The following is a 15,150-nucleotide window of genomic DNA, read 5'->3' as shown; positions in this document are numbered from 1 at the left end:
TCAGAGATTGTGTCCTTCGACTGTTAAATAGTCCCTGTGAGAACTCGCTCAGAATGTCAGTGAAATCACTGAATGGCAATTCCAGTTATAGTACTAAAGCTTTTCTCTGCTCTGTTAACAGTCTTGGGGTTTGATAGGCCAAGATTAAAGTAGTGTAACCTTGAAAGCAATTTTAAAAGAGAACTCTTAGGCTTAGGTTGAATGCGCAATAATTATTTATTTAAAATAGAAATATAATAAAAAGATTTTTCTCCCATTTCTGGAAGAAATCTATTTACTGGGTTCATCAGTAAAGCTCAGATATACAACTAACAAACCACACAGCAAAGTATTAAAAGTGCTAAACTTGGGGCAGCATCCGTCACGAGTTTTCAGTCCAGTGCTCTGCAGCCCCCTGTAACCTCCTGTGGTCTCCTCGTGCCTGCTGAAAATCACGTGTTTGTTCACAGTTACTCACTGCTTTGCCTTACAGCTCTGGAACAGCATTTCTGGTGTGATACACAGGCTTCATCGCCAGCAGTCTGTCTGCTGGCCCAGGCTGCAGTTAGTTGTCTTCCTCAGTGCCAGTGTCCTGTTTCCTTAATGCTTCTGAAAGAACTTCCTCAGGAATGTCTTCCATGGTGTAATCCAGACTGTGGCTTGCAGCTTCAGCTAGTTCCACATCTTCAGTAGCTTCCAGGAACCAGGCATCATCGCTTGCATTGTCCCACTCGCTGCCTGACACCGGGAAGACTTGAGAGGAGCTTTTTTCTAGGTTCGATGCACTGGGAGGTGGGTTTACTTTTTCTTCTGCCTTCCCCCTTTCAGCCATTAGCAAATCCTCTTCTTCCTTTCAGAAACAACAATACAATTTACTCCCCGTGCAAGTGGTCTTCATGCCTTTAACTGCTCTGAGCTCACCTGCAGGTTAAGTTAAAGCCAGGTTGCCCTGTGGTGCACCTGGTTACCCTGTTTTCATAGAAATTTGCTGCTTCTCTAGCAAACTAATAGTAGTCTGTTGAATACAGCTTAAAAAATATGTTAAAACTAGTTTTAGCATCTGTTTAAAGGTACTGAGCCTGCATTCAGATTACTGTTTCTGTGAAGTAAGCCCAGCAGCTATTGACACTCTGCTTAGGCAGTGCTTAGTGAGCCCTGCTACAGTGTGGCATTTTAAATCCACACTTTTCAAGCTGTGAGGATGCCAGCTCTAATGGCTGACTCAGCAGAACAGCTGTTATGTTCCAGGCTTGGACTCTGGGCCCAGCATCAGGTCAGTTCACCCACATAGAATATTTAAACATAACTGCTTGAATCGCTAAAGTGGTGTTAAGTGACGTCAGATGTGAAGGTCTCTGACTTCAATCTGACTCTGAGTGACGTTCCAGGAGCAGGTCTGCTGTAGTCAAACGTGCAGAGCAGAGCTAAACTTGGGCCCTTTTTCCATTCTGCCCCTGCCTGCTCTTGCTGTTTATGCACAGGGAACTTCAGCTCACACTGGAATGGAAGCAAAGCGTTGGTCCCAGGTGAGGGCAGGCTCTTCAGTCACCTAAGTGATCACCTGTGACAGTTTTTGTGCTAGATCTGCTGCTGGGGGACTTCAAAAGGCATGTATGGAGCTACCAGCCCAGCAGCATGGGGAGCTACCTACTGTACAGCACTCAGCAGGCTGTGCTAGCAGGGACTTCTAATCACTTCCAGAAGAACTCTGGCATATTGACAGGACAGGAACGTACCTCTCTGAACAGAGAAGGGAGGCGAATCTCCAGTGGTAATGGAAAACCTAAATCAAATACATGGCATTCAGTAAAGGTAACACCTCACAAAGCATTAAGTGCAACTGGTTTGAGGTCAGCGAATACGTACTTTGTGATTTGAAGTTGTTTTCTCTGCAGACTGGATCGTGGCATTTCTGATACCAGATTTCCTTCATCAGATCTACCAGGATCCTAAGAGTGAAATACTTGAGTTTTTAGGAGCAGGATGTAACCAAAGTGAATTCACACAGTATAAAGCTGACCGAGGTTGGCCTGCCCCTGTCTACAGACAATGCTTTCATACTTGGACATGCTTATTGCTTACTTGTTTTCTGCAGGCTTATTTTTTTCAATAAGCTTCAGGCTTCTTAAGATATATATCTTAAGACTAACATCCAATAGTGAATTTTAGTTAACTTCATTACGTTAGGCTTGGAAGAAAAAGTCATAAAAGTAAGATTAGCATACAGACCCTAACCATAAGGCAAAATGTTACTGCTGCTGTTACAGAGAATTTCATTATAAGACAGATAAAATAACTATTTCCTGTCAGCTGCTGAGACAACCCAGCTCCTCCAGCTGTGCTTTACAAACACCAGGCTTCAAGCAGCTTGCTAGAAGCACTAACTTCATCTAGTACAGTGGCTGCAGAGGGTTGTTTCTTTAACACCTGTAATTCTCAAAACCCACAGTCCTTATTTTTCCGTGATTTAAAATGTTCTGCACAATTATTTTGAAGTTACAATGTTTCTACTAATGATATACTGCAATTCTAAGTTCTAAACTCCCCTGACTTTTCAATGCTTAGGTTGCTAGAACTGTAAGCAGGCTGAGCCCTTGTAAAGTCACCAGCAAAACTCACCTTGACTGAAGGGGACAGGAGTTACCTCTGTCATGTTAATAGCGTAAGAATGGAATTTAGGGTTTGTAATTAAAAACAGTCTGTTCTCTTTATCTTATTTCTGATTGCTCAGCTTCCTGGCCAAGAAGCATCAAAGCACAGAGCTTAAACACACTCTGACTTGTATGTTAGCCTCTTCTGGTGTGTATTTTAAACGGCGTGACAGCTTCGTGGAGGTGTTAGAAACACAGGTTCAGGTATCACCAGGCATCCCCACAGAGCAAGACAGCAGAAATAGTGACAGAGCAGTGCTCAGTCTATCTCTAAGAGTTTCCCAGTGTTTTTATAGGGTAACAGTTAAGCAGGAAAATAAAGCAGGTGCTTTTAAAGGAAGTAGGGAACAAACAGTTAAAGAACATACATGATGTTGTTACTTTTGTGAGCTCTTCCAATATTTTCACACCAACGGTAACCAGAAATATCATATACCAGTAGTTCCTCCTTAAAGAAGTAATTCCATTGCCGTATCCCTGGGGGGAAAGAAAACAATAGTTAATTTTTCTTTCTTTAAAAGTACTGCTGCAGAATTCTCATTTGTAATTAATAAAGTGGTCTTTACTTCCTTGCACACCGTCTTTATTCACCAGAGAACGAACAAAGCAATCAATTTCTGGGTATGGTGAATCCTGATAACCTTCCATGGAATCTGTTAAAGAGAAAAACCAGGGATGCTGTTACTGGTTTTGTCACTGTGATGGCTACTTGTTAGACATTATATAGAGACCACAGACAGAAAATGTCCCTGAATCACAGCAAACCATTACATAAAACCAGAGATAAATCCAGTGTTCTTTTCCTGTAGGTCTTTAAACAGCACCTGCTCCCCCAGCCTAAGGTACAGAGGGAAGTGGGACAGAGCATGACAGCTACGGGAGTGGGAGAGGAGGGGAAAAGACTTTGATGTGCTGCAGAGCATTCTTCAGTACCACTAAACTCTGCCTCCCACAGAGAGCTCACTGGAGAAAAGCTCTCCTAAATCTTATCAAGTCAGTAGGTCACAGTACATCTAATTTGAGTACTTCCCCCTACCCCATAGAGTAGACAAGGCTTGAGGTACCTTTACTGCTTCCGGGGGGTTTACTCTTTGAAAAAGCAGACATTTTTCTTTCCTCCTCTGAAAACTCAGCTGACAGAACTTTTGTGTCATCCTTCACTCTGAAGAGAGAGTAACAGGGAAACAGTGTAACTCTTACAGCATAGCACAGTATGGGGTAACAGTCCTGGGCCACCAGCTCCAGGTGGCCCTGCTGGTTGGACCAGATGACTTGAACCTCAGCCACCCCCTGAGCCTGCACAGCACCTGTCACTGTCCCTGCAGCGCTCTTTTCGTCTCATTGTGACAGCTTCCTTTGGCTTAGGAGGAAATCATAGAGCTTGGTTTTCTCCAAAGGAACAGCAAAAGTGGTTTCCTGGCAAAAATCCCAGACCCCAGTACACCCAAGGCTGGCACGCACGCACGCACGCACGCACACACACTTATCCTCTGACAGGTTGCACTGGCTTTGTTTGGCTTTAAGCAATGAACTGCTTTTCCTTGCCACACCAGTAGCTGGAAGCCAGATGACTGCACAAGGCCACATTTCTGGTCCACACTTATGGCAGATTCAGCCAACATGTCTGGTCTGACCATGCTCCACACGTACTGTGTGTGCTGCAGGGCTCCTGCCACCAGTTCAAGACAGTGACTGAAGTGAAATATTTTGATAAAAAAATATCAGACATGCTCTCATACAAATAGGTGTGCCATTTTTAACCTTCTTTCTGCTGCAGTAAGGATTAGGATCATCTTAAGATCCAGCCAGTGCAGGGCAACACCTATCAGAGATTTTGACTAGATACAGAAAGGTTCCTTGTTGTGTGTACCAGTATCCAACCTAAGGAGGTTCCATAGAATGCCAGGCTGTCCTGAGCTGGGAGGGACCCCCAAGGACCATGGAGTCCCACTCCTGGCTCCACACAGGCCCAGCCAAGTCAGAGCATGGGACTGAGCGCATCGTCCAGACGCTTCTTGAGCTCAGCCCAGCTCGGGGCTGTGACCACTTCCCTGGGGAGCCTGTGCCAGTGCCCGACCCCCCTCTCAGTACAGAACCTCTTCCTGACATCCAGCCTAAACGTCCCCTGTCACAGCTTCATGCTGTTCCCTTGGGTTCTATCCCTGGACCAGGAAATGTGATACACAAGTAAGCACATGCAAACATATTTTTGCTATTTTTATATCAAACACTGGAAAATATTTAGACTTTTCATATCTCATTGACTGGGAATCTGTACATTTTCCAGAACCTGACCAAAGTTAGGAACAGTTACATTTCGCAGCCTGAGTGTGTACACAGAAACCAGGCCCAACTCAGCGGCCCTACCACATGCTCTGTTTTTTACACATTAGGAAGTAGGTTAAAAAAAAACAATAATAAAAGGAGTCCCAAGAAATTAATCCTTCAAACCCAAAGAATTCTGCTGGGAATGCCTCGATTTCACTACCAACATTCACTGCCCCTTGACAGCAGTTATTGGTAAAAAAAAAAAACCCAAACATCACTGTAATACCTATTTTAAAATAATGCTGGAATGAAACATTTCATTACCTAACGTTGCAGATCAGAGAGGAAAGAAAATAAGCTTCTTCCAAGGAAACATTTGCTTCACAGTCAGGGACAAACTTATTATCCTCTGCTATCTTCAGGATCACATTTTTTCCTGCTTTTGATGACTTATACATCCGGAAATTTCTATTCCTTGTATAAACTCCTAGGGAAAACCAAATATTTATTAATGCTGGCTGGGAGTTCTGGTACTTAGCACTTGTGAACTAAACATTTTTCCTTAGACCCAGCTAAGGTTGTCAGGAATGGGGAAAAAATCACTGGCTTCCCACAGATAAAAAGAAGACAACAAAGCAAGAGCATGCCCCCAGGCACACTGTTGGTATGGAAGCATTCAGACAAACACTTAAGAGCTCTACACAGGCACTTTAAGCCTTTCGATTGCTAAAAGTTTCTCCCAGTATAAAGCCGCAGGCACTTTGTGAAATGCGGCTGAGCATCACTTGCTTTACACAGCCATTCTAACCAGCAAGTGCTTCCTGTTCAGCAAACGCCCCGGGTCTGGTGTACCAGACACCACTGAGGTGAAGTCTGCCAAGTATGCACCCGGGAAATTTAACCCCAACCTCAAAACCACCACCGAAAAATCAACAGGTATGGTAAACGCTGCCTAACCTGTCTAGGAAGGGGTTGGTAAACAGTTCTCATGTACACAACGGGCTGCTGTGGGTAAAGGAGCAGAGAGACCAGGTGTGGGGATGAAGGAAGGGCAAAATTTCACACATCAGGCCGACTCCAGGCGTTGTGCTCCCTGGAGGCTTTTAACATTTTAATGCCATGATCAGGCTGAGCACAAACGGGGCATGAAAAGCCCAACCCTTAATTTCTATTGTTCTGCCATTAGAACCTAACAACTGCCATTCCAGAGAGGGGAAGAAGGCTCAACTCGTAGAGGTGGAACAATACAGAAGGCTCCACCTGTAAGATTCGTTCCACAATTAAGCAACTTCTAAATTAACAAACAAGCAATATGTACTATCCTCTTTTAATTGAAACAGGAGCATTAAGTCCTTAGGGACAACATTAACAAAGAGAGTCTTATATGGCAAGGGTTTCTTCAAACTTCAGAGTAATTAGATGTAGTGATATAAGAAGTTCCACGGACCAAGAATCTCAGGCTCTGTTAAAGTGCAGCATTTGTATGATGACACTTCGGGCATGTATTGTGTGTGGTTTAAATTCCAACTGTAGGGACAACAACAAACACTTTGTTCTCACTGTCTGCCAGCAAAGATTAAGGAACATCTCATTTCTTCACCGCTGTGGCACATCAAAGATGCTTAAAAGCACTTTGCATATTTACCTAGATCAACAAACAGCTGCTTGTCTCCTCCTTTACCATTTACTATGAGAAAGGAAAATTCCAACTGTTCTCCCTGGTGTGATGCTTCCGTATCTTTTGTTTTGTGAGCAACGGCTGGACAGTCTTCTGAGGCATCTCCCACGTGTGGAAGAGAGCCATCTGATCCAGCTCCCGTAGAATGCTGTCCTGCTGCTCCTCCTGCAACCTCAACAGCAGCTTGGCTCTCCATTAACCTTATGGCAGGCTGCAAAACGGCTCTCACAAAGTTACCTGCAAAACACAGACACACACACACACAACCCCCCCACAAAGGCAGGTAATGTCAAGAAGGCACCCGATAGCTCCTGTGAGATGGAACTGGTTGGAGTTTGAGGTTTATTTATTTCCCCTTCTGGATTTTTAGAAAAAGTCCTCCAACCAGCCCGATGCAGCAAGTGGTTCTGGCAGGTGTCTGACACACATGCTTGGTACGAATTTTTACTGAACTATTTCTTTTTAAAAGAAAAACAACACAAGAAAATAACTTTTCCTATAGCAATCATATCATACAGCCACAATCTTCCCCTCAGCAGCTTCACTACTGAGAAGAGAGAACTGAGAAGCCATCTCCCCTTGAGAAATCAAGGCAACATAAGGAAACAGAAGTGCACAGGCTGTCGCTACAATTTCCCAAACTAAACTCAAAGTCCTGGATAAATGTGCAAAATTGAAATCTTTCCAGAGAATTCCTCCTACCCATCCCAACACCTGTACTGCTGCCCTTACTAAAGCCTCTGACAGACAAGATCTTGAGCTGCTCCCATGCTTGCAGCACAGACTTAACTTAATGGATAATACCAGGAAGACTTTCACACTGACATTCCTGGGAACATTAATTTCCCACTAGAGTGTCAGAACTTACTGACCCAGGAAACTGGGTCTTCATGCCAGCTTAGCAGGAACACTTCTGCATACGACCTAGGCTGTTACCAGTAAGACTTAATCCAACAGAAGGACCCTTTTGTTAATGACAGTGATGTTGAAAAAATAAATAATCAAGGTCCTTTATAAAATGTAGTTTAATATTTCAAGTACTGGTCAGTGGAACTGTATAATAAAGCATTCACATAGCTTTGGTACCACACAATTGGGGGTTTTTATCCAATCATAGGTAGTTTTTACTCATTTTGCTGAGTATTTCTGCAGTAGTTCATGACACAGCACATAGTGACACCAACAATCTCAGATGTAGGATTCTGGAGAGCTTGTGTTCATCCCTCTCACTGCTGCTTTCCCTAGTTTTAATCTCAGAACAATTAAGGTTTATTGGCAGCTTTATGTTATATTAACTGATGTAACAGTTTGACCAGGGTTTACTCAAACAACAATTACTTTCACACAAGTGTTTTGTAACGACTTTTCAAACTCCCAGTATTGTGATCCAGGACCTGCTGTACTCCAGGCTCTGCTGGATGGTATAACGACAGAGAAACAAGTGAAAACCATGGCCAAATCACTGGCAGGGAGAAAGAGGAGAATAAATAGAGATGTGGAAGAAGAACTAGGAAGTGGAAGGACTGGCAAGGGGAGAACCTGAAAGAATATGATTCTCAGTCCTCCTGTGCTACATACCAGCAGAGTGACTCTGCACATCAAGCATCTGTACCAGCATCCTTGTAATTCATTACAGGACTAGGGAGGCATACAAATGATTCACTGTCATAGACAGCGTTTTCAGGTCAGGGACAGAAGTCACCTGGATCTCCAGCTCAGGGAGAAAATGCACCTCTCTCAGAACTGTAGTTTATCTCAATGACCAAGTTTGAGATCTGTAAAAGTCCTGGCTGGCAATATTCCTTTTTGGGTGTGTGATTAAGTAAGAACTACCCTGGTGTCAGAACAGCAAGGGTTCTGTGAGTGAAAGATTAGTTTGAGGTGAGTTTTTTATCATTCACACCCCTTTGTTTTCTCTCCTCACATTTCTTCTGACTGGTCAGATGTTGGAGCCAGGCTTTGTGTTTCACACTTTTGCATCCTGATTGTATTTTGTATTTTTATATTTGGGATTTGCCAGCTGTGAATATCAAAGCAAATGCACTGGTCTGCACAGCTTCCCTGTGGACTTACACCGTCTCCTGCACTTTCTGACATGAGCCATGAACTCAGACCCTGGATATCAATCATTAGAGGGCTGGGGCACCTCCCCCTACAAGGACAGGCTGAGAGAGCTGGGCTTGTTCAGCCTGGAGAAGAGGAGGCTCCAGTGGGAACAGATGCACCCAGGCTTACTAATCCAGCCTCTCCGTACAGTTTGCTCCCCTCCTCCAGCTGTTTGTGCTGACAAGACCTTTCACAGATGATTCCTCAGAGCAACACAAAACCACGTGTCTGCCCTACACAACTTGGATCCAGCAGTACACGTGTTCTCCCCATGACTAGACAACTGAAAAGGGAAACAGCTCTAAAGCTGTACTGGGCTAGGAAGTAGCCCAGCAGTGTGTCATTAATGACAGCACAGCAATGCTAGGACTCAAACTATGCACAGTAAGAAGGCACTTTACAACCACAGGAGGTATAAAAGAAGAAAAAAGAATATTATTTAAGACTGGAATGAGGGAAGGTGCAGAGCTAGGAGGAGAGGTAAGGGCAGGAAAGGAAAACAGAGGCTGGGTACCAAGACAGTTGGACAGATTGTGACCAAGCAGACAGTGGAATAAAAGTGGGAATCCGACTGGGACAAAAATGGTGAACCCAACATCCTGCACTCTTTCCATCCTACTACCAGTGAAAACCCAGGAGCAAAGCACAGAATGAATTTCTGATACGTGTAACCTTGCTGTGGTTGCCACAGTTCCTGCTGAACACAAACAGTAGAGCTAAACCTCACACATACATATTTCATTGCTTCTGATAGGGATCTCTAGAAGTATTTCTGCATCCCCTCCCTCACCCTATTTGCTTGTTTGAAAAACACAGAGAGGAACAAAGGTTACAAAATCCAACACTCAAATTTTAAGAAATGCCAAAACAAAGGCTGCAGGTACAGTGTTAAAGAACCCAAACTTCTGCATTTGGAGGTTGATACAGATATTCTTTCCACCACCGAGCCAGTTGTTTTCCATCAGTTCCTGCTGCACTCAGTCAAAACTCAGCTAATATCCTACTGTGCCCTCATTGCTCAATGTATGGCTATAAGCCTGTTTTACCACACACCAGAGAGAATATATAATATTAATATTAAATTAACATTTCTTAATCACAGAACTGTAGGGGCTGGAAGGGACCTCCAGAGATCATTGGGTCCAACCCCCCTGCCAAAGCAGGGTCCCTAGGACAGGTCACACAGGTTGGCATCCAGATGGGTCTTGAATCTCTCCAGAGGAGACTCCACACCCCCTGGGCAGCCTGATCACCTCACTGCTTCAAAACCAGCATTTTAGAAGTATTTTCAAAACATACAAAATGAAAAAGTAGTATTATACTTGTTTTAAAAATGGAGCCAAGACAACCCTGAACCATCAATTCTTCATGTTGGGAGTTGCCATATCCCACGAAATCCCAACTTACATCAACAATTAAAACAGCTTTGGGCTTCCTATTAATGATGGTTATGCCATGATGTGGCATATTTGTCCTGCCTTCCTGGCCCTGTGCTGAGCACACACCAACTGCATATAAAGCCAAAGCTCGTAGGTTTAATTGTGAAAACTGACATTAACCTGAACATTCAGCAGTCATACTGTAAAATGATTTTCAGGCCAAAAGCCAGCCTTGCCAGTAGCTTTGTAAATAAAACATACAGGCACAAAGAAAAGTTACATATCTGCCAACACAAACACTAATTATAGAAAAAGGAAGTAGAAGGTGAATTGAGAAATACTGAGCCTTAATGAAACAGAAATAGGTAGTCATTTCTGCAGGGAATACATACTCTTTTCCACATAGAAATTTGATTGAAATAAACATTCAAGTGTGAGATGGCAGTGTACAAAGTAAAAACCTCACCTTTTATTTCTAGGTGTAAGAGAAAAGAACATACTTACCAACATGAGTATTATCCTTAAATACAGTCCTTTGGAGTAGAAATATTAAGTGTCGACTAAATTTTTCGTCAGTGCTGGAATCTAAATTCAAGACATCTTTGGCTGAACAATTTACATCATAAAGTTCTTTTAATTTTTGGCTGACAAGCTGAAATGATAAACATTAATTAGGCTATGTTGTTTAGCATTTTTAATAGTGGTATCTATAAATCCTAACAAGATTCTACATCCTTTTTTCAAGGTGTTTTTTTTCCTTCCTCACTTGAGCACACAACTAATTCAAACTAACTGATAACATAGCAAATTGTTACCAAATTTGACATAAACTGTATTTCCCAAAATAAGCAAGTCAACATTCTAGCAGATTTTCAGGTCAAAGGCTAATTTTGTGGCTTTATCTTCTAGGGTTTTTTCACCACCACAAAGCAGCTAACACCCACAGTGACAATGTTTGCAATGCAGGCGTATCTAGAGCAGAAGATAGAGGCTAACATGATAGAAAGGGCTGGTATGTTAATTAACTGATAGGGCTTAGCTAATTCATAGGTACAACCCAATGAGCACTAACTAAGCAGAAACCCCAAGATGTCTGGCTCTAAAACAGCTCTACAGACTTTTTATAAGATAAGTTTGTGATTACTCCTGTTTAGGACTAGGACTCAGACCCTCAGGATCTGGAAGCTAAGGATTTTAGCATCTCAGATTCCCCACCCAACAAATCCAAAGTTCTCCTCTTAACCTGAAGATTCTCTAGAGTTCAGAACTGATGCCCAGTGGAGTAAATCCCTCCAGATTCTGTTATCAGTGAAGGGTTCCTTACAAAGGAACAACCTTGATCATCTTTGTCTTTCCTTTCTAGCGTCAGAAGTCTCACAAATGCCCGCTCACAAAGAGCTTTTATTGGAAAAGAAGATATTATTCTAAAAACCCACTTTATTTTCCACCTCTATTATACTGAATTTGCAACAGAATGGAAATTTGCACTACTAAATGAAATTGATAATTAGCAAAGACTTTTAACTTTAGGTACCACATTGGTAGGTGCAATCACCTGATGTTCTCTACACTGTGATATAACTCAGCCATATTGCACTGCCACCTGAAGACACCTAAAATCAGGAGGTATTTATCTAAGCCTTGATCTATGACTGCACCAGCTGCAAAGGAAATGAGCTGAGGAATATCTGAATGGAACTTTTGTCGACGCCGCTCTGACGAACACCTAAACACTCCTTCAGTTTTACAGCTCTGAAGTGGCAGAGCACATAAAACAATCTGCAAAAGCAAACTCCTCATATCAGTAAGCCCACAGTGAATGTAGGCATTTCTACAAACCACAATTCTCACCTTTATCTTTCAACTCAAAGGAGAGAACCTTTGCTTTGATTACAACAGGACTTTTTACTTCATCAAAAACAACCACCAGGTCCACAGTTCTTTTTCTGTTTTACTACAGAATAAACAATATGAGGTGGCAAATACTTTGGTTCTGAATTAAATAAACAACAAGTTCACATTAATCTACAAGGTGACCTTGCTCTGGTTTACCTCAATTAACTTTGCAACCATGACCTCGCCGTCTGCACCGGGATTTGCTGGTTTGTAGAACTCCAAGTCAAAATAAAGTTTGCAAGGATCTTTTTCAGGAATCACTTCATAGCAATGCATAAGACTTGTTTTATAATCTTTCCTAAAGAAAACCAAAACCAAATCACAACCTCTTATGAGAAACATTATATATACTTATCAGTTGCCAACAAGGACCCCACAAGTCCTAAATGTTCTTTTATTTTTCAATCAACCACCAATATTAAAAAAAAATGTAGTAGCTCTATAATGCTTTGAAAAACATGTAACTAACTTCAGCATCAAATATCAAAAAGATATTTGTCTGGCCTAGAATTTAGTTCTGTAAAGTATTCTCCTCCCCACCCTGCCAAGTCTTACAATTCATACTACCAACAGAAATGCTGTTGAGTTTAAGGAATGAGGGAAACTACAGTAAAAAGCCTTATTATCAGTTATATGATATTAGGAAAAATTTCTTCATTGAAAGGGTTGTCAGATACTGGAACAGGCTGCCCAGGGAAGTGATTGAGTCACCATCCCTGGAGGTGTTTAAAAGAAAAGTAGATGATGTACTTGGTGACATGGTTTAGGGTTGGACCTAGTTGGGCTGGATACATGGTTGGACTCGATGATCTTGAAGGTCTTTTCCAACCAGAACCATTCTATGATTCTATGTCTTAAGCACTAAAAATGAGATCACACACACTTTTTCCCAACTAAGTAAAAACTTAATCTCATTTTCAAATTGAAAAAAAAATTATAAAGTTCAAATTTCATATAAAACTTGGCTCTTAGATTTCTTTTACTTGATAAACAAGTGTTTTATAGTAAAAGAAAAAATTGGGAAAAGAAGTTCAGTGCATCACCAAATTGCCAATGCTTGAAACAGCATCATGCACATACAAAACTACAAATCAGTAACTGGACATTTTTATTAATGCCTATTTAAATAAATATAAAACTAATTGAAATACGTTTGTGTTACATGTGGATAGGATCCCCTGAGGAAAGCTGAGAGCAAAAGCAAATCTACTGCCATTAGATTTAAGTTCAGCAGACAGGGTCCTTAATTCACAGGAAATATTGGCAGTCTGCTACTCAAAAGAAGGTTGAAAACCCTGACAGAATAGAGTGGCTTGTCCTTATATAGTTGTTTTCCCTCCCCCATGGCTGAGATCAAACCTCAGGCAACCCACTGTAGTTCAGTGCTAGTCAGAGCAGGCCACTGTTGGAGACAAGAATCCAGTAACAGCTATTACCAGGTAACTGGATATCCAGTACTCTTCTATCTTACAGTAGCATCTAGGATACCTTTTCCTATACTCACGTGTAATAAAACCAAAGCTCATAATATGTTGTCACAAGGTAAAACCGTTGTCCACTCTGTGCACTCTTTTCCAAAGCAAATACATGAACGTCCTTTCAAAATAAAAACATTCAAGTTCAGAGGTTTTTTTTATAAAAAAAACCCAAAACAATTAAAGTCTTCAGAAGTTCCTATCTGATGCTAATTTCTATGGTCACAGGTTAGTAAATACTAAAAAACTATAGGTAGGTCACATCCTTTCTCAACCAAAGTAGCATCTGTTTCTAATTTAGATCATTATTTTGATTTCAGTTAAATTGGTAAAAACTGGAAGCTTTTTTCCCTTTGCTGTGCATTAATGTAAACTCTGTTTTCTCTGTAAAATCATCTTTTATCTGATGAGTGGCAAGCACATGTCACTGGAGGAGGAACAATATACCGACCAGAGCAGTCTCGTGGCATGATAGCAGCATAGATGGCTTTACAGGAAGTATTCTTTAGACTCTGTATTATTTAAAGCAAAAACAGAAATCTGAAAAGAAAATTTTAAAAAAACCCAAGAAAAAGCAAGCACTGCCAAGCCAGCAAGAGTGCATTTTGGAAAACAGACTGTCAGGATTAAACACCTAAAACAGCACAGAAGAAAACCCAGCACTTCCTTTAAAAGCAGCAGTTTGAGAAGTATTAAACTGAAAATGGAGAGTGTATTTTGCAAAACATTTATTTGGCTCCTAAGTTCTTATCATCTGAACTTGTTACTCTGATGCCATTGGAGAGTCATCTTGTTTTCATTTTGTCTCTGCCTCTTGTTTACATCTTTTTCTTCCTTGTTTTCTTTTCCTCCTCCTTCTTACTACTCAACTTCCAGTACCTTCCCCTTTACCTCACCTTCAGAAGGAACAGATCTACCACTACAATCTTACTCAAAAAGCCTTTTAGTTTTAAAGGTTAATAGCACCAAACAATTAATATGTTTGAACTAGTACTTCTTAGAGCTTCTTCCAGTGTATTATGATCTCCTACAAAGAAAAAAAAAACCCACAAAAACACCAAACCAAAAAACCCTGCCTGTTTCAGGATTGTGAAGAGGGGAAAAAAAAAAAGGAGAAAAAAATCAAAATAATCTTGCAATCTGATAAAGACTTTACTGTCAAACAAGCTTTTAGGTTCAATTCAACACTGGAAGTACCTAAAGAGCAGAGACATTCATCTAAGAAATAATTTACCTCATCACAGGTTTTGGCATAATCAAAAGCTTCAGCCTGACGACAAAACATTTTCCAAACTGAAGATGGCATAGAGGGTTTGGCCAGTCTGGGTCTATAAACTGGAGGAAAGGGGTTTCTTTCATAGTGAGATGCTAGTTCTTCCACTTTCTTCAGTCTTTCTTCCCATTTTCTCTTCATTTGTCCTAAAGCAACTACAAAGAGTCAAATCAGTATCAATTTCTGTTTGTGTCTGACTTTTACTATATCCTGTACCCATCACTGCTTTTGATCCCAGTTCTGTACTTTATTTATTAACAGAGGGTAGCTGATACTTGAAATCAACACCCAGCCTTGCTGTGAGACTCATTTTAACATTCATTCCTTCCACACATTTTTGGAAGTAAAAGATTTTTGTATTAAAACTACTCAAGGTAGACAGAACAGGCATAAGAAGGGAAGGCCTGTGAATTTTCATTTTTGTTTACAGAATGGTACTACATTC

The 15,150-nt window shown here is 41.3% G+C and overlaps 1 protein-coding gene across 1 annotated transcript; it reads right to left on the bottom strand.

Moving 5' to 3' along the window:
• Positions 1–144: 144 nt before the first annotated feature.
• PRIMPOL (primase and DNA directed polymerase) lies at positions 145–14,846 on the bottom strand (the record flags this gene model as incomplete). The annotated part of the gene is made up of 12 exons (XM_084266615.1): positions 145–829; positions 1,716–1,762; positions 1,846–1,928; positions 2,999–3,107; positions 3,197–3,283; positions 3,695–3,792; positions 5,223–5,385; positions 6,544–6,813; positions 10,566–10,713; positions 12,114–12,255; positions 13,462–13,553; positions 14,667–14,846. The coding sequence occupies 12 exons, from the start codon at positions 14,844–14,846 to the stop codon at positions 545–547; spliced, it is 1,704 nt and encodes a 567-aa protein (XP_084122741.1). The 3' UTR covers positions 145–544.
• Between the last annotated feature and the right edge of the window lie 304 nt (positions 14,847–15,150).

This window comes from Gallinula chloropus (assembly GCF_964237585.1).
Source record: "Gallinula chloropus genome assembly, chromosome: 7".
In the NCBI taxonomy this organism is placed as follows: domain Eukaryota; kingdom Metazoa; phylum Chordata; class Aves; order Gruiformes; family Rallidae; genus Gallinula; species Gallinula chloropus.
The sequence above is the reverse complement of the archived record's forward strand: the minus strand, read 5'-3'. Positions and strand labels throughout refer to the sequence as shown.